Source organism: Botryllus schlosseri, chromosome 7, assembly GCF_051294905.1.
Source record: "Botryllus schlosseri isolate E-star chromosome 7, Bs_hap1, whole genome shotgun sequence".
NCBI classification, from domain to species: domain Eukaryota; kingdom Metazoa; phylum Chordata; class Ascidiacea; order Stolidobranchia; family Styelidae; genus Botryllus; species Botryllus schlosseri.
In genome coordinates, this window is record NC_137242.1 from 4398589 (window position 1) to 4426351 (window position 27763).

General features: G+C 40.5%; 1 protein-coding gene and 1 long non-coding RNA gene across 2 annotated transcripts in view; both read right to left on the reverse strand.

The window, feature by feature from the left end:
* LOC145443756 (uncharacterized) overlaps positions 1-27763 on the reverse strand; it is a 232157-nt gene that overhangs the window by 81577 nt on the left and 122817 nt on the right. The window lies entirely within an intron of this gene.
* Positions 25252-26887, reverse strand: LOC145442462 (uncharacterized). The gene is made up of 3 exons (XM_080320380.1): positions 26728-26887; positions 26530-26661; positions 25252-26471 (listed from the first exon to the last, which is right to left on the reverse strand). The coding sequence occupies exons 1-3, from the start codon at positions 26834-26836 to the stop codon at positions 25687-25689; spliced, it is 1026 nt and encodes a 341-aa protein (XP_080176506.1). The 5' UTR covers positions 26837-26887; the 3' UTR covers positions 25252-25686.

Consider the following 27763-nt stretch of genomic DNA (forward strand, 5'->3'; position numbering starts at 1 on the left):
ATACTGATTACCCAACATCATCATCCAATTGCAATTCTAAAATAGATCTGACTATAGGCCTCGCACCTTGTGCGTGAAGTCATATTCTACCCATGACCTAAATCTCACCATGATTTACGATTTTATCCAAGGCGTTTATTGACATCTCTCAATTCCTACTCTTCAAAATCCCCCGCTTTAGCAGTGCAATGTGTCGTCAATTGTTGGATTAGCGAGAATTGCAAAATGCACATGCACAGCACATGCACGTAGCGATAAATTGGGTTTACCCAGTCCGGGCCCCGAAAACATTTTATGCATATCGAAACACAGCAGATGCTCCCGATTATAAGTTTACACATGCTTCATTACAATTTTGGACCCCGTCTCTGACACAGCGATATTGCTAGGCGCTTGCTGGATTATTTTGCGTAATCATGTCTGCATTTCATCTAAGGTTATATACAAGTCTTCTCTCATGCATTTAATTTATATGTATACAGCGAACAATGGGTGTTTGCACAGCAGAATGCAGTCTCCAAACTCGTTTCCCGGGGTTGCGATATCTGCACGAATGTAACGAGATGATGATTTATGAAGGTCTGAATCAAGCCTGCCACTCGTCAAGTAACCTAAAATTTGTTACGTTCAATCCCACATCCTTCGAAGCACAACATGCTAATACAATGAAGAATGATGCGTAATATTGGAACAAGTTCTTTATATTATTCTAACGCACCTCGTGAAAGGTCGCGCTTGCAACGGACAAACCGCAATTGTTTCTGTACTTTCGGCACAAAAGCAGCGTGTTTTAATGTCTATTGTAGATTGTGCCCAAGTATTTGTAAGGTATTCGATTTATTATTAGCTATTCTAAATAGTGTTCTGTAAATAGTTAAAAAGTATATTCTTGTTTAAAATATTTTAATCCACGAACAATTTATCGTGTTTAGCATTAAATACGTTATAATATTGCGATGTCTGCTGGCTATGTCAAGAAGATTATTAAACAGTTGATTCGACAAGAATGATATATAGGAATTAAAAAAGAATGTGTTATGGGATTAGGAATTGGATATACAGGCTACACGTATTCGTTTTAGTCGGTTCACGTGAATGTAAACTAATATTTTACGTATAGCTTGTCTTATCTATATACAATACATACTCTAATTATATAGCATTCGGACAAAAGGTCAGTCCATCGCTGTCAGCCCATGTATTCAGATGCGACTTCCCCCTATCGGTGCGAAATGTGATGTCGCCGGTAAGATCGCGTTCATTTAGCCGACATCTCTCACCATTTACTTATTAAATATGCTTCTAACGCCGCAAGGTATGTCGCAAAATGTCAATACGCACCTAACGTGACCTCGGACTCGTATTGTATACTATTCGTTTCGTCTGGTTCTGGATTTGGCATGAGAAATGGCCTTACCCATCATCCTGACGTATCGCAACAGTCAGCAATAGAACACAAATGCACTCGTACGGAGGATTCTTGACACTCCATTTTACTCATTCGACAACTCGCGAATAATCCGATATCTTCATCTTTCTGAGAATTTTTTCTGGTAAAGAATAAGCATTCCAAGAATGCTGCATACTTCCAGCATGTTTGTATTATCGAGCATGATAAACACATCGTTGCGACTATGCAATTTCTGCGCTTGTAACGGCAAATGACGCGACCTGAACAGTTTTAAATCCGTTTTAAGGCGGTACGCAATTCATTACAGTAGCACGTCTCATTTACAGAACATACATCACTCTTAACGAACTGAACGGGAAGTCATCTTCAAAATGACGGGAGATTTGCGATAAACACAAACAATTTGACGGGATAAGATTTGGAATTTAACCAATTATGCGGCGGACAGCTGGAATTATCGATTATGCACATATGTGTCGCAGGAAAGTTACAAAATTAGGAAGTACGATCGGTTCTAGAGGCTGACGCAGATCTTAATTTTGGATGGTCCTTATCTGTGTGGAGTGAAAACCTAATCTATATTGGCTGTAGCAGCATTCTGTGATTATATTATTTCATGGCATACCAGCTGAGTCGTTAAAAAATTCATTAAATACTGCGACGCGTTTGGGCTTTCTACCCACAGGATTCATTCGGTTCCATAATTACCGTGACTGCTTCAAAAATATCCGATACACGATACGAATGTCATCTGTGATGTAACACAACGAGTTACGAGTTATCTATACGATTTTCGAAAAATGTGGTTTTCAACCTGGGTGTCACAACCCGTCCCGGAGGATTGTTTGCCATTTTCCGAGGATCGTGAAGATGCTTACTTTTTTGTTTTGAGCGAAGGCTTACATTTTTAATAACCAATCAGCTTACCAAATGTAAAGGTGGGTCGCGAAGCATTTTCATATCGCAAATTCAGTCGCGAGCATAAAAGGAGTTGAAAACCAATGGTGGAGTTCAAACTGTTGCAAAACTCATCGCTCCCTTATCGCCAGACACATCTTTATCGCCCCCAAAAGTCGGAGGTCATCAACAGCGAATTAATTTACTTTTATAGATTACTCAGGTTTATGTTTATGTAGGCCTATATGTATTACTTATTCGAGTAGTTTTGTTTGTTTGCGACCTTTACCTCGACAGTTCTGATGCTGAAATATACTAATATTTAACAAAACTACAGCGATGATGCCGAGCACACTAGAAAAATAATATTCAAGGAGGTTAATGTTCCAGACTATGATATGTAGATTCTAAGGGCCCAGCAGGAGTCAGCATTTGCGTCAAAATTACCACGAACCATTTGGCAGAGTCTTGGTTTGGTTGCGTGTTTTTATTGTCAGAGACCACTGCTATCGTTAGACGAAATAATCGTACTATGAAGCAATTAACAATAGGATATATAGGGCAATGGTGTCAAAATAACTATGTATTTTAGGGCGCATCGACCATGTTTAATTGCACATTGTGCATGTGCATCAAGAAATCATTGAATCGTTTTAGCAATTCCCATGCCCCATTCTCCATCGATCTGAAATTCCACTTCTCAAAAACTGGAAATGAACGCCTGAGTGCTGGGCATTTTCGCACCGGAATCGCCCCGTGGATTTTCCTCCTCATTTGTTGCGCGAGATCACCCCTATCGGGTGAAATCGTCCTTATTGCGAACTTCCGGTCTAAAACTTAATTTCTGTAGCTCGCATACTCCAACATGCGGTCAGTTATAGTACGCACAGCACCCGGTACTTATTTCAAATGCTGATACGACCAATCGGGGTTTCAAGACTTACACGTTGCTAATATAAGTCTTGAACGAAAGGGGCTTATAATTTATGTACTCGAAGAAATTGTCTTTCACTGCACGACTCCAATCATTAGAATTAATATTTGATTCGGATTCGAGTAGGCTACTCGAATCATTCGTAACCATCCCTATATTTATCGTTGTCAGTTGTCACCGGGAATAGCGTGATTTTTCAAACAAGAGCAAGTTGAAATTCAAGTCATTTTGATTTTAAATGCTAAAGTTCTGATATTTCGCTAGCGTTCAAGGTTGTGTTCACCTACAAAGGTTCGTTTTGGAACCCTATCCAGGTTGGCACACCGGAAGCAAACCTGAACGTAACGTTCGCGCGATCTTTACTAGCGTGAGAGAGAAAAAGAGAAGATGAATAGGACGCTGTTATTTTGTCTTTTGACGTTTTGCGGCATATGCAACGATTAACAACGCCATGGTACATAGACACGATATATATGTGCAATTGTGCAATGTGCATGCATTTGCAATGCATGCATACCTTGCGTGCATGACGTGCATATGACACTTGGCAAGCAGGGTACAGAAATAGCCTTGTAAGTCTTCAAAGTCTCGCACCACCCCTCCATGCCATCCCGGGAATGCTAAGCGCCTAAGCGATGAAGCCATGAATAACAGTATTATACTGTTCGGATTTTTTGTCATGTCTGGCCGGGGATTGAATCCACGACTTACCGATCAAGAAGCCGGGTCGCTAGGCTATTCCGCTTGAGCAGTGGTTCCCAAATTGGGCGCTGGCTACGAATTGGGTGGTAGGGAGGCGCTGAGAGCAAATGGGGGCGGTGTAGGTTTAGAGGCAATTGCTGCGTAGTGTTGAAACGATTGATGAATAAAACATGAATATATGCAGTAAAACTGGGAAATCGGTTACGTCACGGCAATTTACGGTCGATCCAAGAGTCGGTCTGTTCAAGTGTTCAAGCGGCAGTACCGGAAAATTCGATTGTTCTTAACAATATATATCCTGCCCACCAATGGACTGATTCAGCAGTCAGCAGAATGACCAGAAAGCGTGGTATATTGTGTGGTGAGAACTATGATGTATTTGAACACTTGTATTGATGCACAGTTAGGTGCGATGGCTTTAAGGAAAAGCGCCTTCCGCGATTTTACTCTCTGTTTCCAACGGTCGTGGAATTTTCACACTGATGCGACCCCGTCCCACAATAGTTCTGGTTGCGAGAAAAGATATCGCTAATAATTGACGGACAAAGGCTATTCATCATGTTTTATGAGTCGAACTTATCCTCTTTTGGTAATGATGGAAGCTCATCAACGTGAAAATGGCGCTGTCTGTATTCAGTAATAAGCTCGTGATAGATCAGAGAGATTTATTAAGACGTGAACTTTTCCAATTCTCCAGCTTGCCTGGGCTTGATAACGGTCCTGCTCGCATAGGCCTATCTAATTTTGACGTATCAGCATACAGCAATCATATCGAAAAACTGCATAAGGATTTATGGTAATTTCATTTCAGAATATATTCCAGTCAGAAGTTATCTTTACAGGATAATCAGTACATTCCGTGAAATTTCCGAGAATGGAATGATTTAGGAGCCTTCTACGTTGCAGAACAATTTTGCGCTCACACCAAAGTTCAACATCTCTTACTATCAATCGTTCTGGATACACAATTGAATCGAATAGAAATACTCTCCTTGGAGTCGGGTTAAATTTGTCCTCATTAGCCCTCCCGGCTTATATTTATTAGAACGTGCTTTCAGTGCCGTGACAAATCTTCTAACTCACAGCAGAAACCTACTTCACATAGCCGGACGTGGAGATTTCAGATTGTTCTTATAAAATATTGAACCCAATATAATGATAAGGATGATGACACATACAACAGCTTCATATGTCTTATTGTTAATTTCCGCGGCAGATGGCGTCACTGTCAGAGTTCAGGGTTATGCAGATGACACATGTCTGTGTGCTTCGTCTCGCGACTAGCTTCAAGCGCATTTAGATCTGTGCGATGAATTTTCTCGGTGGTCTGGTATGAAATTTAAACCCGCCAAGTGTCGTGTTCTTGCCTTGGGGTTCAAGGGAAGTCGATCGTTCGTGGACTCATTTATTCTCATCTCCAGGTGGTGGTGTTGAGACGACTCCATACATAATTGAATTCGCCATTTTCTTTACCCGCGGGTGAATCTCACGGATTCGATCTAAGCTAGATTTCGAATCACGAAAAGTAATGTATGCCCTCTTGATTAATGTGACATTAGGATCTTTTGGAAAATGATTCTGTTTTCTTTCAGTGGTGTGTCTCAATTTAGAATTTTATTGGATTGCCATTGTGTCAGGGAGAAGACTTTTGTTGATACGGACTACATTCATTCGGTCCTGTATTTATCAGATGAACGTTTTAGAAGATCACAATGCTGCAATACAATTCAGCGACGGAAAAGTGTATAAATGTCCTGCTTGAGTCCGTCCACTAAACACCTGACCTGCCATCACCTGTTAGTAGTAATGTAACAATGAGATTTGGTCCCAGAAACAATAATAAATACTTTCAGACCAAATGCTGTCATAAACATTGCAACATTGTTACGAATCCACCGCAATATTTTGAATACTCAAGGGCTATTTGCAAATGGCCGTCGTTTCTATTACCGGCGCAGTTTCATATGGTTTGGTTTTCCCGAGTTGTAGCCTATGACATGTACAATATATGCCCTGTACTAACTGATCCTCAATCTTACTAACATGGATTACTGCTTTAACAAATACTTATGTTCTCATGTCATCATCGTGTCGGACATCTCCGTCTATAAAGAATATGTTTTATTCACGGACAGACGATAACTATCGACTCAAATATAACTATAGTAACAATAGGAGATGTCTGTTGCGTCACAGCCACTGTGACCGGAATTTCATTTATGTTCACACTTCGTCTCTTTGAACCAACCGAATTATGGCGTAGATTCCGAAAACCCTTTCGCAACCTTGACATGAACTGCATATTGCATCTTATCTTAAATCGACGATAGGAACAACTGCAGAATATTCCAGAGTATGATGACTAATAGCACAATAAACAATCGTGAGACGCTTACTTTATTTCAGTTTTCGAAACCTTGTTCTCAAGATCCTGTTTAGATATGAAACGCTTCGTAGAATCTATCGAATGAGAATGGTCACAACGTTAAATGCTAATCATGTATTATCATACTGATACGCTTATCAACATGGGATTTGGTAGGATTTAGCCTATTACGGTACTAAAGAAATACACGCGACTCAAAATTTATTGCGTCGCTCTAATGACTGTTACAGCGAATGCAAAGCTTACTATGCTAGCCGTCGTGGAAGAATCCCGTCGATTCTCTCTTCATTTCTTGGTACGATACCACGCTATCACCCGGACTGATCAGTTAAAGTCACTTCTGAAGTGACGGAATGCTGCAATCAACAAGATGGATAGCCTATATTGAATATAACGTAGAATGTAGATCAGGGGTGTCAAACTCAAATTGCGTCGCGGGTCGGATTCAAGTCTTCAAATAGCTCGCGGGACGGACGAGTCAACTGGTTCCAAAATGTTACCTCGTGCTCTTGCTTTTGAATACCTCGACAGCATATATAGATAATACACGGATCATAGGGTTTTTAAAGTAAGAAGTCGCAACATCATTGTTCGCGAACAATGAAATTGACAGAAATGCGATGATTGTCCGCTAAAACAGCGGCGTTAACAACGATGTAACTTGCCATATTCTATGCTCCCTTTGATTTAGTTGTAATCTGTCGTTAGCCCTGCATATACGTTGTGAAGAATACAAGACATTTAATTGGAAACGCGAACGTTGAAATTTGGTTTATTATTATGAAACCGCGAGTCCCGTTTCTCTTATGTCTGGGGATGTAGTGGGTTGATAGTGACACAGCAGTGCTATCATAGATATTCTAATTATATATTTGTGGACTAACATATTTTCCATGTAAATTGCCTATAACGGTTCCGCATTGGCGTTTTTGCTTCTGTGAATTACTACTTTTAGGGCTATATTTGTATAAAACTCTGAACTTAGTGTGCACTTTTTGCCTTCTTGAAATTGAATATTAATTTCACCGACTTGCTTATAGAGATAACTATAGTGGAACCACAGCGTCGTAGTCGAGTGCTTATAATGGGGCCTACGAACTTGGTAGTATTTCCTGCAAGAATCTCAACATTTTTTACAAATGTGCTGGAAAATATAGGAATTTTTCACTCTACTCAGAATTGCTTTGCGGGCCGGATGAAATCGTCTGGGGGGCCGGATGCGGCCCGCGGGCCGTATGTTTGACACCCCTGATGTAGATGCACAAATTCAGGCCACGGTCATACGTTGCCCCCAAATAGACTCGATCATATACAATACCAAATGTTGTTTTTATATATTACTCTTCAATATATTTTATTCACTATTGGACTAAAAGACTCGCTCTCCCCCACTCCCCAACACATACAAGATATTCATAGATTTATCTTGAACTTGAAAGGTGCATGTATCCAAGATACCCCAAATATATTCGTTCCCACTTTCGGTATACTGAGATTTTTATTAGTTCAAAGCGCTATCAGATCGTCATGTCCAGACCAGTCAGCGACAAGATATAGCATAATGGGGACGCGTCCGGCTTCTTGATCGATAGGGGTAGGTCGTGGGCTCAATCCCACTTCTGGCATCCGTCCCCGATTGGCGCTCCGCATTCTCGGGATAGCATGGATGGTGCAAGACTTAGAAAGCCTCACAAGGCTATATCTGTACCTTCCTTGTCCTACGGCATATGCGCATCATGTAGGGGAGATGTGGTACCGATGGATCAAAATTTGGAAAATGATCTCTGGCCCCAAAATATTCTGCCGAAAACAGCAGATCTTTTGCTGGCTCAGCACTTTGATACAAGCTATACTTATCGCGCACATATACATGAATATCCGTCTTTTTAAAAAATATTTATGGACGTTCAAAATTTGTTGCTCGAACGTATCATCGGTCCCCACCCGGTGGGTCCAATGGCACACGACCCGGGGACCTATGACACATATACCCTAAAAAACTCAGATGTGACAATTTTTCTTGGTCAGTATTATAATCTAAGCTACAGCAAGCCAAAGAAGAATGTTTGGTCGCAACCGTCAAAAAATAGAATAAATATTAACTCAAATGTTGTCATAAAATCACGTTTCAATTTAGGCTCGAACTTATAAATTTGAGGGTACATACATATTGCCCGAAAATCGACAGTGTGACTTCCAAATACCTCGTTATAGCGATAAAACATCATATGCAATTATTACATGAAGATTTTCTGTACGTAGACATGTTTCATTTGTTTCATGATTAGTATGCTTGATTATTTCGCTTGATTTTGCTATTGTGTCATCGGTCCCCAAACTACGAATTTGATACATGAATCGAAAAAATTCCACTCAAGGAAGGTACTGAAAAAAATAATAGGTGCCATTATATAGCCTGATACAAGCCCTACACTTCACAATAAAAATGATTGCTGGTTTGTTCGTGTTGAAGGTAACAAAGAAAAATGTATATGTCGATCGAAATTTAGTTTACACCCCCCAAAACAAAAAACATCTGTGAAAGACCCCATAGCTCGAGCACGTTGAATTTTTTTGTATGTGAGGAAAGATTTTGCCAGCATGCAATTGTAGACAAGTTCACGGAATGTAATCACGGAATTATCATAGAGAATTTTCAAAGTATTTTCGGTCCCAGTGATCCATCGGTACCAAATCTCCCCTACTCATGGTGTGCATTGCATATGCACAGCAAAGATCGAGTGTATGTACATCACGAGTCGGTCTATATGCCGCAAAAACACCAAAGACAGAAATATAGTACGTCCTATTCCAAGTTAGGAAACGGTATCTATAATTAGGCTGTCTAGCTTGACTGTGTCTATGTATAACTGAAAAGCGTTATATGTGTTGCTGTAGGGTACTATACTGCAAACTTTACAATTGATCGCAAAGCTGCTGTCGTGCATACGTGATGTCACAAGCATGTAAGTATAGTTTAGGTATTTTGTCACGTATTAGCGTGAATATTCCCTTAGTATACACGCTCTAGTTAAATTCTACCTGTAGCTCTAGAAATACAAAGATTCTTCACGCTCAAGAATCGACTTATTGTTGTTCATTGCAATGAACCACAGGGCGGCACGCAATATTATTTTGTTATGTTACAATAAATGAAGCCAATCATGATGAGATATTATTAAACATGGTAATGGCCGTAGTGGATAACTAGTTCCGGATAAGAGATTCTATTTGCATCGGTACCCGTATTAAGAAACAATGTCTTCGTGCCTGTATTCAACGGGTATTTTCAAGGGGCACATCCACGGCAGACTGAGATGTATAATATATTAACAATTTACTTGACTTCCCCCCATGTGTGTCAATAAATACAAGGCTGTATATTAAGCCGACTCAGTTGCAACTGCTCGGAGTTGGACTACAATATTCCCACTTGGGTCGCCCGGGTTGCGTAAGGTACCCTTACCCTCCACCCCCAAAAAGTCGGCGACTGGACGATTGTGCGGTCATATTATGTGCTCATGCTCACGATAAGATAGCGTAATTGTGAAGCGTCCGGCTTCTTGATCAGTAGGTCATGGGTTTGATACCCGACCCGGCCGGGTTAGACCAAAGACGTGATTAGCAACACTGGTATCAATGACTTCCCCGCTTGGCGCTCATGCATTACTGGGATAGCATGAAGGGGGTACAAGACTTAGAAATCCGTACAAGGCTATATGCGGCATATGCACATCATGCACTCATGGTATGCATATGCACATGTCGTGTGTATGTGTATCAAGAGTCGGAGTATATACCGCAAAAACATCAAGGAAAAAAATTAATAGTCCTTTCCTTTACATGTCAATAAGATTCCGTGAAGCTGGCTCTTGTTAAACAACGTTGTCCTCACTGATCTGGCCCGCCAAATACTTGATTTATCTACATCATGCCGGATAAGTTTTGCCGACCCTTGAGTTAATTGATATAGCCTATGATCTGCGTGATGCAGCTGTCGTCGATATCTGCGGGCGTCGAAGGTTTTATGTCGTACACGTCATCTATTTCTAGTGCAAGTAACCCGCACGCTCACCCTATACCCGGTTTTTCGAAATATTTATGTAGATCAGGGGCTCTTAACCGGTGATCCCCGGAGCCCCAGGGGTTCACTGAGTCAGCCTCAGGGGTTCACTGGAGGTCACACAGTCCACCCCTACTTATGATTTGTGATGACACGCCCGTCTTGGCCATCATTGGTTGCTGGCAATCAGTAATGGAATTATGGCTGCATGTGATGGTCCGTCGTGTGCAGTATAGCGTACGCATGGGAGGTTGGGCTCAAAATCGAAAACCTGTCCTTCTGAAATGCAGTTCATAACACTACGGTAATAGTCCTGCATTGATGTTCCAAATCTCGATCCACATGTTGTATCCTGGTTGCATTTGTTTACGCTTAATACTTGTATCTTGATCTATTTGTTTTGGTTGTAATGTGCCATTGATTGTAGTGTGTGTACTGCTACAGGCGGCGACTGTGTACCTCCCGGCCCCTTGTCGTCACCCTGGCCCGTATACCGGATTTTCACAGATGTGAACTTTACATAATAATAACAGAACCACGCCAGACTACGATTGAAATATCAATTTGCAGTGATGCTGCAAGTCTCATTATGTATAGGCGACTATGCATATCAGTTTAATTCACTTTATTACTTTGGAGTTTAGATATTTGTGATGGAAATTTGTGTGTCACGTGCCGACAAAATCACATTTAGCTATGCAATAGATACTTCTGGAAAATAGAGATTTATTGTTTTGTTGTTGTTGTTTATTAAACGAAAAGATTTTCCTGACAACAGAGATGGTCAGTAACGAAGTACTTCTACTTTTTGGAAGTACTCAAGTAGTTTTCCTCTAATTCTGGTACTTACTCAAGTAGAACTGATTTTCTCTACTTCTACTTCTACTTCGTAATATCTTGTGATATACTTACTTACTTTTCGCTATTTTCAGTTTGTCAAGTAGAAGTAGTTTAATCTCCCAATACGAAAGATAGCCTGAGGAATTTCGGGGCTATTTTCACGGAGTACCAACATTTATTATTCATAAAAGTCAAAAGAAAAGCCCAGAAATTTTGGTGCGCTTAGCGCACAGTACTTTTGGCTTCACAAATATGTTTTCACGAAGGTAGTAGTGAATAGAATTGCTTGGTTCTGCTCACACCGCATTGTTGCCTATATCAAATATTTCATCACAGTAAATATGCCCCACTATAATGTTTGAGACTACCGTTTCGCAATCTAGCAATTACCTATCATATCGTAATCTAGCAGCTCATGACATGTCCTGATAATCTGGAAAATCCGTCTTCTTATAACGTTACACGTGTTTTAACAGATCAGCTTTGAAGCTGTATGGTATTTGTATTTCACTTTCAATTCAGAGTATCATACGTTTAGTTCTAATTACTTTCAGTGCACTAAATATAAATTTTACGATCCACAATATTTGTTATTAACGTATAATAATTGCGCAAAGTGTTGAAACCGTATCCGATACAACTTCTCCGTATTGCTCTTCGCCTAAACTTGAGGCCTTAGATTATGGGGTAGGGCGACATGCCATGATGTTCAATAAAACGGGGTCTTCTAGTAAACAAAGGGTTAGTATCGCATTTTCATATCAATACTATAATTTGCATCCCATGATGCGAAAGAAGGCTTCTTACGTCGATAATTGATACCTCGTAGGATGTATTAATACGAATCAAGCTCTCTGTGCCTTCCGCATAGTTCAATTTGCAGCTTTTGACAGTTAATGCAAACGAATTGAGACTGTTTTCAAAACTACTTACTTACTTGACTAGATTTCAAATCAGTCAATTCTACTTCAAGTAGTTTTAGGTGGCTGATGGAAGAAGTACTTCTACTCGCACTTGAGTAGATTTTTTCGTCGCTACTTCTACTTCTACTTGAGTAGTTTTTTTGACTACTTTGACCACCTCTGCTGACAACCTTTTGCACCACGGTCACTGGCATTTTACAAATCGGTGGAAAATACCGGTAACTGCTGTTAGCTTTAAATGTCAAGAAAAAAGAACTCACATCAATTAGAAGAACTCGAAGTAATGATACCGCGTATGAAAAGCAATACGCTTTTAACTAAAAACGCAACGCTCAAAGAGCCAAGGAGAACTTTTCTAGTTAGTATAGGACACGCCGTGACCTGCTGGATTGCGATAAGATAATTCCAAATGTTTGCTGAGCCATATTTACTGTTATGATACTTGTCACACGGACCACAATATGATGAGAAAGGAACTAACATGCTATCTTAATTATATTGACTGATACTTTCGTGAAAACATGTCACTCTATATCTATTTCGCGCGAAGCTCAACGAAAATTCCAGATTATTTTGTGCAAATTAAAATATTGATGGTACTCCGTAAAAACAGCCCCGTATATTTCTGTGTCTCAGATCTCCCCCTATCTCGTTGGAAGAACATAATACTTCTATTTCACACACTGTAAATAGCTATCAGTAAGTAAGTAAATCACAACATATTACGAAGTATAGAAGTACAAATGGCGGAAAGTTAGATTTAATTGAGTAATTGCTGCAAGTAAAGGAAAAATACTTGAGTACTTCTTAAAAGTAAAAGTACTTCGTTACTGACCATCTCTAATGAGATATGCAGCAGGAATAGTATTGTGGCAGATTTGAGTATGACTTAAAGTGTTTTTATAAACAATGTTTAAAACAGGTTTTAAACAGACGTGTTTTAAGCTCGTCTGTTTCAAATACAACCTTAGCTATCGTACAGTATGAGTTTACACAAAATTCCACAAATATTTTCCGCCGTACCAGTAAAACGAGTATTCTTCCATATTCGCACTTCATGATTATTTTGAGCGCTGTCATATCCGCATCTTCGTTACCGTTTCATTGGTCGCAAATTATGACACAGTGATATAACCAGATGAACAACTGCAAGCTGAGAAAACATATTTGGTTTCAGGATCGTTTTTCTTGTAAAATCTTCGTAATTGTAGCAAACCATGTCCATGCCCCTATCTCGAAATAGAAAAGAAGGATAATCCGAGGTGATTGTTACCGATATTTCAAAGGTCATTTACAATATAACGTCTAGGAAACAATCACAATCGTAAAGCCAGGGAATCAGCCGCAAACACCGAATTTGAAGCACTTATACACTTTCAAGGTCGTAATCCATCATCGCGACTAGAATGGTCTCTTTAAATACTTTGCCATTAATCTGCGGGTGACCGCACAGCGCCGCACATATGTCATTGTCTTGCGGATGATTAACATCACCATCCCGAGGACAATGAACATTTATTGTGCGATAGCTTGAGATACTGAATTGATGTCTGACGTACATGAGCTTTAAGATAATGATAGCATACCATAAGAACCGTGATGCGACTATTATTAAATTGAAACCGCGATGACCTTACAATCACAGGGACGATAAATTCATATTAAAGGATTTATTCCGGTTCCAATATTATTATGAATCCATTATCCTAATTTCGGTTTTCAAATCTGAATCAGGTCTGCACTCTGCGCGCCAGAAATTTCGCATAGGGTTGAGAGGTCATGACGCCTGAACTCGATACTACAAAGGCAGGTAGATAGCGGAATGGCACCTTCCGTGATAATCTTTTAGCAGAGGTTCGTATGCAGAGGCTTCCCGAGGAAAATTTCGGAGCCAAAATGTTTTTCACAATCTCAACTTAAATTTGAGTCGCAACATATTTAGAGCGCAGTGCAATGTTCGATCATAATGCCTTCAATTTATACTCCATATCAAGTCCGCGCGGGTTGACAGCAAGAAAGAGATATATGACGACAAAACTTGGATAACATATCATAGTCGATTATTTTATTGATTCTCGACAATTTTGCATGAAATCCTGCGTCATATATTGGCTTGCTTCCGTCATCGCTACTTGTTTGACCAGGAATGGGCTAGCATACTAGACCGAGATCTTATATTCCCGCGCAGTGGCAGTGCTGATGAATTCACGACTGATATTTGGGTCTCGCGGTTCCCAATTGCTCGTATAGGCTTGGAAGATTTAGAGCGACCCGATAATACTAGGTGGGAGTAAGGAGTCTTTGCGGGACGAAAACGAATCCCGGGTCTATTAAAATTTAACAAACAAGCTGTTATAACATCACGGCAGAACATTCCGCTTCGGTCATGTAGTCGGACGACATCATTCGCTTGAAACCAAGAGTATTATGAATCTACGCCTGTGCTATTTATACAGGGAGACTAAACGCGATTTAGCATGGAGACGTTAAATGTCGTCATATGTTCGACGAAATCGAACTTTTTGTAAAGGTTCGTGTGCACCCGAACCAGAACCTTTTAGATTATCTCACCCGTCACTTTAATCTTTACTTTATAATCCTTAGCGGTTACATAATAATCACAGAACCACGTCTGCCGCAAGTCTCATTATGTATAGGCGACAATGCATATCAAATGAATCTACTTCATAACTTTAAATATTTGTGATGGAAATTTGTTTGCCACATGCCGACAAAATCACATTTAGCTAAGCAATAGATACGTACCGTGGTAGGAAGACTCCAATGTAAATCACGGTGCACGAAACTCCATTGTATACGGATATTATATTATTTTGATGGTTTTCCGCTTGGGGACAATACGTTCATTCTGAAACGCACGGAATTCCGAAACTAAAGCCGCTCGATAACAATTTTAGCGCAATTCCAACGTCATTGCGGTATTAGTGATGGTATATCGGCACCATCTTCAAAGCTTATCTAAGTTTGAGGGTAGGATATTCTCCGGCAATTATCCTGTCTCGCGTTATCACTGATAAAATGAGTTCATGCAGCTGCAAGTGTAAAAATAGAACGGATTCCGTGGTCAATATCAAGATCATCAGTATCTTATAGCAAGAATTCGAAACGGGATATCTTTTTAATAGGATTTCGAATGTTTTGCTACATTGAGGAATCAGCATATGCGCTGCAAAATTTACGTTGTTCATAAGAATGACAGAAATAGCCTGATATCTAAGGTAAGAAAAAACATGTCCCAAATGATAATTTGGAAAACATAAATGACAATTAGGACTCCGAAAATTAACCTGTGCCTCATCAAGGGCATACGTTATTACTAGGGCGATTTTGTTTTACCTAAAATGCGGAAGATTTTCACCTAAAAAATTTAAATTTTGACTTTTTTTTACCTAAAAAAAATGAATTTTGACCAAATTTTGACCTCGCGTATGCAAATTAGGTGTTTTTGCACATAATGTTAAAATTGTACTACTAATATTCATTTATGGTTGGAACTGTCTCTCCTTACGAAGTAGTTTGGCCTGAAAAAACGTTTTTTTTTGGCTAAAAAACTGACAAATTTTTACATGAAGAACTAATATTTTACCGAAATCTGGCCCTATGAAGAGTTCCAGTAGTTACATCACGCATTATGGTAGAAATAATTAAATCAAATTGTAGTACAACGAAAGATACTTTCCTACATTTACAGGTAGAAAGTGTCTGTCCTTACTAAGTAGCTTTCCAAGAATGGAGAAAGACCGTTCAACAGCAGCAGTTGTTGGTTGACAACACTGAAGTTGTGCGTACACTGCTGGTGACCAACCGTGTTGCTTCATTCTGACAACGTTGTCTATATAACAATTTTTCATCGTGCGCTTCTTGATATAAGAACCATGCAATGCCCACGCCAGAGATGGAAGTCGGGCCGGGCTTTTCGGGTTCGGGCCGGGTTCGGGCCGGGTTCGGGCCGGGTTCGGGCCCAAAGTTATAAAAATTATCGGGCTTGAATCGGGCCGAATAGTCACTACGAAAAGCATTGACTTCATATACAAATTTGATTTGCAATTTTGATCGAAAGTGGCACAACTACATATAAGATACACCAATACCGTATCACGTAAGTATGGCAATATCTGTGAATAAACTTTATACGAAGTACGAACCCAGATAAACTTCATTATAAGACGGCCCGAAGACTATGATTGTAATGAAACAATGTCAGCTAAATAGTAAACAAGCGTCCCAAATACGCCAAACATTGATCATTGTTCAGGCCACATTGTGACGAAAACATGAATTACGGATGGATGGATAACCATGCTGGAGCCTGGATTACTACCAATTTAGTTTTATTTTCGATGAGGCATGCTGAACTGAACAGCTAGAAGCAGGTGATGAGACGACGGCTTCCGTTGTGGCACAGCAGGATTGATCGATAGATGTGTTAAGGCGGTGTTAATATTTATTAAAGAAAGCTTTTAGATGCGCCATAGTCAGGGGCGTAGCCAGCCGAGATAAAAAGGGGGTAGAACTGAATAAAGGGGGCAGAATGAGCCTCTATGCGCCATACCTTTAGCGATAGCGACTTCTGTATTCCGTACGCTTTTGAAAGCGTAACTAATTGGCGGATCTAATTACTGAAAGCGAGTTAGCAATCAACAGCTTGCACGGGATCGTGTTAGCAATCAACAACTTGCACGGGGATCATGTTACGATGCGCATGCGCTTATCCCGTGACAGTGCAGGAGATCTTATTTGTATTCAAATAAGTAATCGACCTTGGAACAATACCAGAACAACATTTCACGACGAACAATCTATACAGCGCAGAATCTGTTATATCTTCATGAATTTTGACATGACTCAATTCGCGTGTAAGAGTAACGTCTTCTCGGCGTTTTAATTCCATTCATTTCGAACATGGCGCATATACTAATTGTACCGGCGTGTGAATAATGACTTATTCGCAAAGCGAGGGAATCTCAAACAAGTTTCGGCGCGGCTATTGAAGGCTGAATGCGTCCTGGTGGGATACCGATCACGAAAGGCATAATCTAGTATGACGTATACATGGTCATTGAGGTCAAGACAAGGCACAACAATGGCGTCAAAAATATAATGCGAATCGAATGTATTGTGTCTTCACGGTGTTTTGGGGAACAGGCTTGAGTTCGGCAAAGCACGAATCAGATGCGATTGCTTCAAAACATGATTTCATTCAGTTATAAGTTGTTATTTTCATGTTATCAATGTTCGTTATCGTTTACAATTAACTGTTGATGAGAAAACAACGCGTGAACGACGCGACTAACTTATATTGTATTAGGCTATGTGACAGCGGTAGTATTGTTATATAGTAGGCTACACTAACAGTAAATAATGCAGACGATACATGAATTATCAAAAGAATTGCAAAGACATCCAGAACGGTTTACGTTTTCTCCTGCTCCAGGTCGATCAGAGTTTTGGAGGACAATGAAAGTCGTAGCACGGCGTTGTCAGCCTACTAATGCTGTAATTGGTGTCACGCCGGAAATTTTGACCGGAATAGTTTCATGCGGTGTTTGCAAACTAGTATTAAAATACGATTGCCAAAAAACAGGGTCGTCCCATATCAAGCGCCATTCCGAACATTGCAAGCCTGGGCCTCATGGAAAAAAGAAGCAGCAGCTAATGTTACAGTTTGCAAATAAAACGCTTAGACTAAGCGAATCTGAAAAGCTGGACATAAAAACTGCTGAATTGGAGTTTTGCGTTCGTGGCTATCATGCCTTTCATTCAGTTGAAAATGACGGCCTGATCAAGCTATTACAGCAATTTGTGAACATGTCCGCGACGCATGGACGTTTTAATGTATCAGACGTGATATATGGACGTAAAACTATATCGTTATATTGCAAGGAAAAAGCTGCAGTAATAAGGGAAAGGATAACAGAGGTTTTAGTTGAACCACAGTTAGCCGAAGCCGTCGCAGTAACGTTGGACTTGTGGACGGACGAATACAAGCATACGTCATACCTAGACGTACACGTCTTCTGGATTGATAAGTCCTTTGAAATGAAACATCAAGTTTTGGCGGTACGTCATTTTGGGACTGAACGTCACACTGCTGAAAATATTTCACAGGCTATACAGACTATATTGGCTGAATATGCTATTGATGCTTCAAACATTACGGCAACTACCGACCACGGTGCAAATGTGGTCGCTGCCTTTCGAGTAGGAATGTTGGAAACGTCCGCACGCCTTGACTGTATGGCACATAGGCTACACACTTGCTTCTCAACCATGTGGTCACGGGTATGCACTTCACAGTCAGAATTGCTCGATTACGATAACAATGCATCTTCTCTGGTAAAGTATTGTAATCAAGCCTCCGGTGTGCAGGAACAACTGCCCGTGTCGTTGAAAAAAGGCTCGTCAACTCGGAGATGGCAAGGCTATATTGATAGAGCATATTCCATCAACGAAAGTTATGAAGCTTTGGTGCGCATTCTTTCAGAACCACACAGAGACCGCATGCAGCTCATAGCATCTGTTAATCGAAGAATGAACGCGGAAATTTTACAATTCATGAAACCATTCGGCGATATATTTGATGTTATGCAATTTAATTCCAAACCAACGATAGGCTACGCCGTGCTAGCGTATTATAAGGCGTTTGAACTTGCAAAACCTTGCCAGAATGACCATCCCGTTATCAAGGCCATGAAGACAGAACTTAGACAACTTTTGGACACAGTATATTTTGAATCTTCGCTGAAGGCCCATCACTGGCTAGCTACCTTTCTTGATCCAAATTTCAAACGATTTGAATTTCTGCCACTTATCAGTAATGAAGAGGTCTCATTCAAGATAAGATTGCTCTCGGACATTGATAAATGGGTAATTGAACACATGGAAAAGGTTGCCGATTATAGCCCAGGCAATCAAGACTATGTTCGATCAGAAGCAAGAGAAATGCGACCAATCGAACTTGATGATCCATTCTCCCAATTTCGCGACGGTCTTGACAGACATTCCGCTCCAAGCCTCGCTTCGTCTGACAGTATCAAGCGAAACTTACTCCAGGAACTTCAACGGTACAAGGAATACCAAAATGCATCATCGCACCCCAATCCGCTGGACTTCTGGAGAAAATATGAACGGGACTTTCCAACGCTCTCCAGGGTGGCTAGAAAGATGTTTGCAGCCCAGTGCTCAAGTGCGCAATCCGAAAGAGATTTTTCATCGTGCGGTCTGACCTTGTCCCAGCTTATAGATAGAGAGTGCCATTAGAGTGGATGTTGTTTTGTCTGACAATGGTCTCACAATGTCTAACAATGCTTTCTGTTCTATCACCAAAAAGTCTAATTTGATTCTTGACTTGAACACGAATCCTGTTGTTATGAACATTTCATATTGTGAGCGTCATGTATGTACATAGTTTTTAGGCAATTCATTCAAATTTTGTTCATATCTGTTATATGATTTGTGTCCAATGACTGTATCGTTGCAGGCAAGGTAGCTACAAGCCGTCGACATTGCGTAGGCATCGCGTAATCACTATTTCAAGAAGTGTTCACTCAGCCGTGATTACTCGGCATCGCATCGAGATATCAGGCCTACCGAAATTCTGTAAACCGAGGTCATAATTCCACACACTATTTCGAGACGAATAACGGTAAAGAAATCATTGATGTTTTGTTGAGAAGAGAAGATCATTATCTTTTCAAATAGCAACATGTTTAATGCCGCAGAACAGTTTATCAGGGTTCATCAGCAGTTATAAAAACAGAATTGTTGAGGAAAACTTAATATTTTCGCTTTCAACAGCCAATAGCCCTATGATACACCTTGCGGATAGCTTTTTCGATGGCATAATACTGTAGAGGGCGATCTCCTTGTTTCTATGATACCAAAGACGCCACGATCGAGCATGCAGATGCGACTAAATCTCAATTATAGTGAACCGACTAAAATTCAGGGTAAAGTTGCAGACTAAGTTAACAGTGGGGCTGTTTTCAGCGTATTCTCATTCAGATATATTAAGCTCTCTTGCCATATGCAAGATTGCTATCGAAAGAAAACAAAGTTAGAGCATTGAAATGCTCGAAATTTGAATCGTATATCAGCTTATTTGCTCGCAACAGTTGAAAATTGCTATTTGAACTTGGTTTCGGGCCGAAACGGGCTCAAAACTCAACCGTCGGGTTCGGGCCGGGTTCGGGCTGAACTTGTCGGGTTCGGGCCGGGTTCGGGTCCGGCTCACCCGGCCCGCTTCCATCTCTGGCCCACGCCGTCTTCCTTCAGTTGGGATATTGCGGTACGTTGAGCATAACACCATTTGTTTCATTTGAATGTTTAATATGATTCATAATGAGCAGACAAGGGGCCATCTACAACGGTAGGCCTATAAAGTAAACTACAAGCTGTAAAATGCCAAATGATAAGTGCACCGAAAGTGCAAAATCTACGATACAAGCGAAATGCAGGTTGCAAAAAGTTTTAACTTCGTAAACAATTTAGTAGGGATGGTGTGAACGCGAGGTTCACGTTCGCGTTCTGTGTGTGAACCTCATAAATTTAGAGGTTCACGTTCACAAACGAACCTTGATAGGTTCTGCACTGTGAACCTTTTTCATATATTAAAATTTTCACTTCATTACAACATTTTTAGTTGAAATTTATTGCATTTCAACGGCGGGTCACTCTATGCATGGCGCTGGCAGCATAACAAAATCAACACTAAACGATAATGCACCTTGACCATCTCACAGGACAGGACGTAGTTTATTGTCGTCCTTGATGTTTTTTGCGGCATATACACCGACTCATGATACACATAAACACGTTCTGCGCATACGCATACCATGAGTGCATGATGTGCATATGCCGCTGGACAAGAGAGTGCAGATGTAGCCTTTACGGCTTTCTAAGTCATGCACCACCCCTCCATGCTATCCCAGTAATGCATGAGCGCCAAGCAGGGAAGCCATGGATACCAGTGGTACTAATCAGGTCTTTGGTCTGACCCGACCGGGAATCGAACCCACGACGTACCGATCAGGAAGCCGGACGCTTACCCATTACGCTATCTTGTCGGTCACGAATTTCACTTGCTTTGTTACGAAAGTTTGCTCGAAATATCCAGCTTTCCGTTTGTGAATATTTAGTGACTCTCGGCTGTGAGCTTGACCTACAATCACACAACATCAAAAGCGAAATACACTACCTAGGTTGTCATAGTCAGCGAATGATGCTTATTCAACCGATCAATTGAATTGATATCGATGTCTGATGTAAAAAATCTAGCAGGCGTTCGGGGTCAATTTTGATTTCATATGTTTATTGTATCATAAAAACCAAATCCGTGCGTTTCTGGTATTGGCTACTACTGTATAACTTTTTAATGCTATAATATCGCTAGCAAGTATAGAAACCCGTTTTACACTCTGCTCAATATCAACGCATAGCAATACTCAGACGCCGAATATATTGTCCGGTCTGGTCTAGACCGTGAAGGCGTAAGCTTATATTCCCTTGCAAGTCCTCGTCGAAATTGTTGGCAAAGCGATTGATTATATCAATTGATTTCCCCAGTTGATACATCTGTAGACGTTTAAAACGTCAATATGTACTTCAGCATTGTGGCCCGACTCGTCGCTAAGTATAACAAGGCTATCACTCCACTGAAATGTAGAGTCGGAATTAGCAATATGACGTCATGAGGTTCACGTTCGCGTTCACACAGAACCTTTCAAAAAGGTTCGCGTTCACACGAACCTGAACGTTTCAGAGGTTCACACCATCCCTACAATTTAGACATTTTTTGACCTAACGGTACAATTTTGACCTAATTTTGACTTTTTGGACATGTTAAAAAAATCGCCCTAGTTATTACCTTTACATATACCTTCCTATTTTATCCGGAATGAGCAGTTGGGCCATTGCCTCCGGGAATGCCTTGTTTTCATCGAGTGAGATAGAGGAATGATTTTCACCATTATTTGACCGGAACATTCGCCCAAGTTTAATCACGTCGAGAGAAATTACATTAATTTGAACCAGGGCGTTTCTCGTCAATACATGTTTTATACTTGCATAATTTTACGATTCCAACGATTTGGCATGATACTATAATAGGGTGTCAACTTCACGAGCATCAGAATCCTTAAGGCTGATTGATGATATCGGTTACCATAGCGAGTTTGCATATCACGTTGATATCATGTATGGGACATTTATCCCATTTTGTACCTTTGAAATGCATCTCACTAGAGATGGCCACTCCTTTTCAATGTTCTGCCATACCGTCACTCGTCAAAGCATGAACGACAGGTCGCGCGTCGCCTCGAAAAATACATCTATATGATATTGATCTTCCACAATGAGAAAGTTTTGACAAATCTGGCTATCCGAACAACGGAACAGCGCGGGTTTCATATATTTTACTTTGAAGATAACTGTCACAACGCTGACTCGGTATATACGCAGTATTGGGATCAAGTCACTACCTTCGAGTCACGAGTCATCTCGAGTCATCTCGAGTCATTGCACATTTTGACTCGAGTCAAGTCAAGTCAATCGATTTTCCAAGGTGACTCGAGTCAAGTCAAGTCACTCGTTTTTCGGATGTGACTCGAGTCCAGTCAAGTCAAGTCAAGTCGAGTCACGAGTCAAGTCACAATTCAAGTCAAATTGAATTTTCGAAGTATCAGCGACGATTCAAAGTCATGACATTTTGCTAGCTGTGAGAAAGATTGAATAATTTGCCATTTATCTTGCATCAAATACCGAATATAAAGTTTAATATGCAAGCAAGAAGGCGTTGTGTCCATCACGCACACGTAGAACTGCAGATAAAATACGCGACGAACTGTATAGCTATTCTACAGTCTGTTATTACTTATTATCAGCCAATAGGATCGAATACGAAGCCTCGAGAAGTTGTAACAAATTGATATGGTACAATACACTACCCATCTACACATCCGTGAGAAAATAGACGCATCAACTATATTCGCTAGATTTAATTCTTATAAGAGGGTTGGTAAAGGTGATCACTGGGCAATGTTAGCACTGAGCCGTCTAAGAATCATGGATACGTTGCTATTATAATCTTCTTCTTCTACTACTACTACTATGACAACGTAACCCGTGATCATTTCGTTTATGGTCAATGTATCTGTGATACAATAATGGAGGATCATTCAAACGTTTATTCAGTGAATGCCTGGTTACTCTCACAAGTGACGCAGGCGTATCGCGAACAATACGAACATACATTAATGAACATAAATTACTGTGATGTATTTATTATTATATTACTTGATGACTCGTAATTGACTCGTAAATTTTGCTTCGAGTCATGAGTCAATCCGCATTTTAAAGCGCCGAGTCAAGTCAAGTCATTTTTGCAAAGTGACTCGAGTCAAGTCAAGTCAATCGAAAAAGTTGACTCAAGTCTGACTCGAGTCAAGTCATGACTCGAGTCATCCCAACACTGTATATACGTGATCCACATTCGTGTTGTTTCATATATCGAACGGTAAAGGAGCTTTGAACTATGGTTTTTTTTGCATAATCTACGGCACATAGCAGAATCCGAGAGAATCCGAGAATTTCGACAAGCGATTGGAATGATCATTAAAAGATCGCTGAACTAAATAAGAATCGGTCGTTTCGTTGGTATTTCTATTCTCGATGTCCTTGATGTTGAATGGCCACATTGATTACTGTTGCTTCCCGGTTCGCATTATACGACTTGGATAATTGAAGAGCCGTATGCTATGGCGCTACACACGCACCAGATCTAATTGAACGCGTCTATACGCCGAAAGCTAAATAACTAACAACAGCTAAACGAATTTTAGTGGCAGTTTTGACATGATCAGGACTCATGATCCCATCCCCTGACTATCGTTCAGCCACGTTCGATGGTAGCAACTGAACATAAGCACGCATTGGATAAATGTAAATATATTCGTCAAACTTCTCGGTATATTCAATGCCTATTTCACAAGACATGCATCAAATTTGTCGGTTAACCGTTTTAGTTTGCCGTTAGTATTTGCATTACTATCCGGAACCCACGACAAACATTAAAATAATTATGTAATGTTTCAAGTGTACCCCGATAATAAAATAGTCATGTTCTCCCTATTTCTGGGGATGAAATAAAATTAGTGCTCAAGGATTTAAACTAATTTGATAATGTTTAATTTGGTTATTTGCATCGCTTATAGGGAAATTTATATCTCCAGGAAGATCACCCGCTATTATTTCTATGGTTCAAAACTACAGTGTAAATACTTTAACGATGCGATTGCCGCTGCCGCAATACCCAGAGACAGTGATCTTTGCTGTTATCCAAAATCAACTCTCTCCGTATCTTCAATCTTTCGAGATGATGATTGGAGATTGGATAAGTCATCGAATATTTGTCTATCTGACGCCTATCTTCTTGCCCTTGCGCGTTCTAACATGCGATATTATTCGATAAATCATTCCAATCGGATAAACTATATCTACAAAATGTAAGCATACCTATCATTAATAAAGATATGTTGGTTTCAAGCAATGTAATCTATATCAATTAGGATTCTTTTTGGAATTTACTTTGTAGAATCGGACGGACAAATTGGCATTACTACGATTTGTTGTTAAATATATTCGATCTCCAGTGAGAGGAAATTCCTTACATATGGGTTAAGGGGCATTCCTCACTTACAGCAAGACTTAAGAGTTCTCAATATGATATACTGTCATTTCGGCATGGACAATACTTGCGAAAATAATTGTACCCACAAAAACGTTGCAGAACTTGTTGAGAATTCTTCATAGAACTCCAATTACTTGCAACGCCACGCCCAGACCATTTTAATGCGGCAACTGCAACACTATATGTGAATCTGCTGGCTGGAGCGGGTTCTATAAAAAATCATGTAAGCAGATCTGAAGTCTCTTCTATCAATTTGATAAGCTGTGTTATTGATATATTCTGCAGTGATTGTCCGGCACCTGAGCTGCTAAATTTGGTACGTCGAAATCCTGCATGATGGCAAATTTAAAAGTATTGTCGCTTATACAAACTTCACACATCTTGCAGAATTCTGGATTCATTTTCAAATTTATATTTCGAACTCATCAGAAGCATAAAACACTTCAAATCTAGTTGCAAATGTACAAAACAGTCTCACTTCATCGACCCGCGACGGGTGTACGTACATACGATTTGAGGTATAAAAGTAACCAGTGCCTTGCTGGACAACATCCTAGCCGACAAGTGGTGCAGTAAATTCTGCTTGTAGTCGTCATAGCGTCATGGTATCATTAACGTTGTATTCTATCCATCCACAGTCAATAAAGATATGCAGTGGGCAATTCGTCATATCGGTGATTGGCAAGGAAGCTCAAATTTCCGGGCCATATCAATTTTCAACATGGTTTCACGCCGACGAGCGATAGACTTTTGTTACAGAGTACAAAAATATAGTCATTCGATACTGACTGGAGTTCAGAATTCGTGATGCGTACGTATATAGCTCAGCAGCCATCGGTTCTGACAACGTCCGTATTAAACCCAAATCCAGATAGAATACTGGAAAACGAACTGAAAAAATTGAACGAGAAGCTCTCAGTAGTGGTTTTAACCTTTTTACATGCTTTGGTTGTTGTGAAGGGAATGCACGTCGGACGAATCCATTTGCCATTTATCTTCTTTGGTCGCACCGTCTTACAACTAAAAGTGGATTTTGTTGTTTTGGGTTTATCCGTAGTTTTCGGACGGTTCCACTTGGGTTTCTTGGGTTTAAGAGTAGTGGGGACCGGCTTCTTTGATGGTTTGGTCCATTTAGGTTTCACCGTCTGCTTTTTAGGCTTCCATGTTGGCTTGGCTGGTTTCACCGTCGGTTTTTTGGGCTTCCATGCTGGCTTTGACGCGGTTGGTTTAGCGGGTTTCACCGTCGTTTTTTTGGGCTTCCATGCTGGCTTTGACGCAGTTGGTTTGGCGGGTTTCACCGTCGGTTTTTTGGGCTTCCATGCTGGCTTTGATGCTGTTGGTTTGGCGGGTTTCACCTTCGGTTTTTTCGGCTTCCATACTGGTTTTGATGTTGTTGGTTTGGTCCATTTCGGCTTTGCAGTGGGTTTCGACGGCTTTCTCGCTTTCTTCGTTGTGGTCTTAGGCGTCCATCTCGGTTTTTGTGTGGGTTTTGTAGCGCTTTCAGTGGAAGGAATACAGTCATCTAACAACTGCAGTTTCACGACATTTTTCTTCTTCGTTGGCGATTTGGCCGCGAATCTCGCAGGTATCGCCTGCGTCGGATATCCAGCTGAAGTATTTCAAGTTTAAGTTTCATGAAACTGAATCGCCAAAAGCAAGCTACTTACCCCCTCTCATGATGCAAGCGCATTCATGTAGACAGCAATGCGCGTACTTCCGCAATCCACAGTCTTCTGGAGCGACGATTGCCTTGGTATTGAAATCGTAGCATGGTTGAACTTGATTCTCAAATCCAGTTTCTGAAAAGCGTGCGTGAATTTTGTTAACAAAGGAAGTCGGAATATATAATAATATAGGCCACTTACTTGGAATGCATTCCAATTTATTTAACCGTTGCGATAACTGCCACGATGTTTGACAGTTCGTCACTTCAAATAACGCCACAACCAGAGCCACTACTGTAATCCGCAACATGTTGACTAGAGATCTGTAAATAACGAATATATTGTAGTATATATATAGATTGAACACTGTATACTTTCACTGGACTCATTTTCTTACTCCTATTTGAATAAAATGAGATTTCATGTCACTCATACCCGAAATAAAACCTAACTATCACAAGACAAGCAAACGCGGGTGGTTTTATACTGCCGGTTATCGTAAATTCCCATCGCGTTTTAGCAAAAAACGAGATCTCATGTCGTGAGAAAAAATGTGATATTACCAACTTATGACGATATCGGCTACTTTTGGACCGGCGTATCATACGATTCGTTTGATAGCTTGGAGGCTTTGTGTGAATTATGCGAATGTACGCTAAAAACCAGTGATTTACACTGCTCGACAATATATATGTGGATATGCGGGCGACGAATATTTCGTTTTTTTTTTGTCTTGTTGCTGTTTAGGCTAAGTTAAACCTGCAGAGCCGCGGAATTTCTTAAATCTGGAAAGCTGATTTATGGTTATGAACCGGAATATTGGAATTGAGCACTTGACAGTCGGTAATGGAGATACCACCGAGTCCCCAAATACCATGTCCTACGTTCCACCGATTCGATTGTAGAATCATGTTGAATACGGTTCTTCAATCCAGCACCATCGTCGTACAAAATATGGTGTTCCGACACGTCAGAGACACGACGGATGGCATATATATATCGTGGCTGTAGCCTATTTCCGGGAGGATTGGTCTCCGATAAGCGAGCACGCAACCTCCACAATACTCTGGTGGTTATAGAAAATTTCCAACGACAAACTTTGATCCGAATTTTCGTTTCACATTCATAAAACTTGGTGATTTTGTATTCCATACGATTAGCAGAGAAAGGCTCACTGTCCGAAAACGATCTATTCTATATAACAGGTGCCTACTTGTCTCTTAGCAGGGACTTAAAA

Coding starts and splice junctions, on each gene's coding strand:
- LOC145442462 (XM_080320380.1), bottom strand. CDS start 26,836: ATGTTGCGGATTACAGTAGTGGCTCTGGTTGTGGCGTTATTTGAAGTG. Junction 26,662..26,727: donor TAAATTGGAATGCATTCCAA/GTAAGTGGCCTA, acceptor CACGCTTTTCAG/AAACTGGATTTGAGAATCAA. Junction 26,472..26,529: donor CGCTTGCATCATGAGAGGGG/GTAAGTAGCTTG, acceptor GAAATACTTCAG/CTGGATATCCGACGCAGGCG.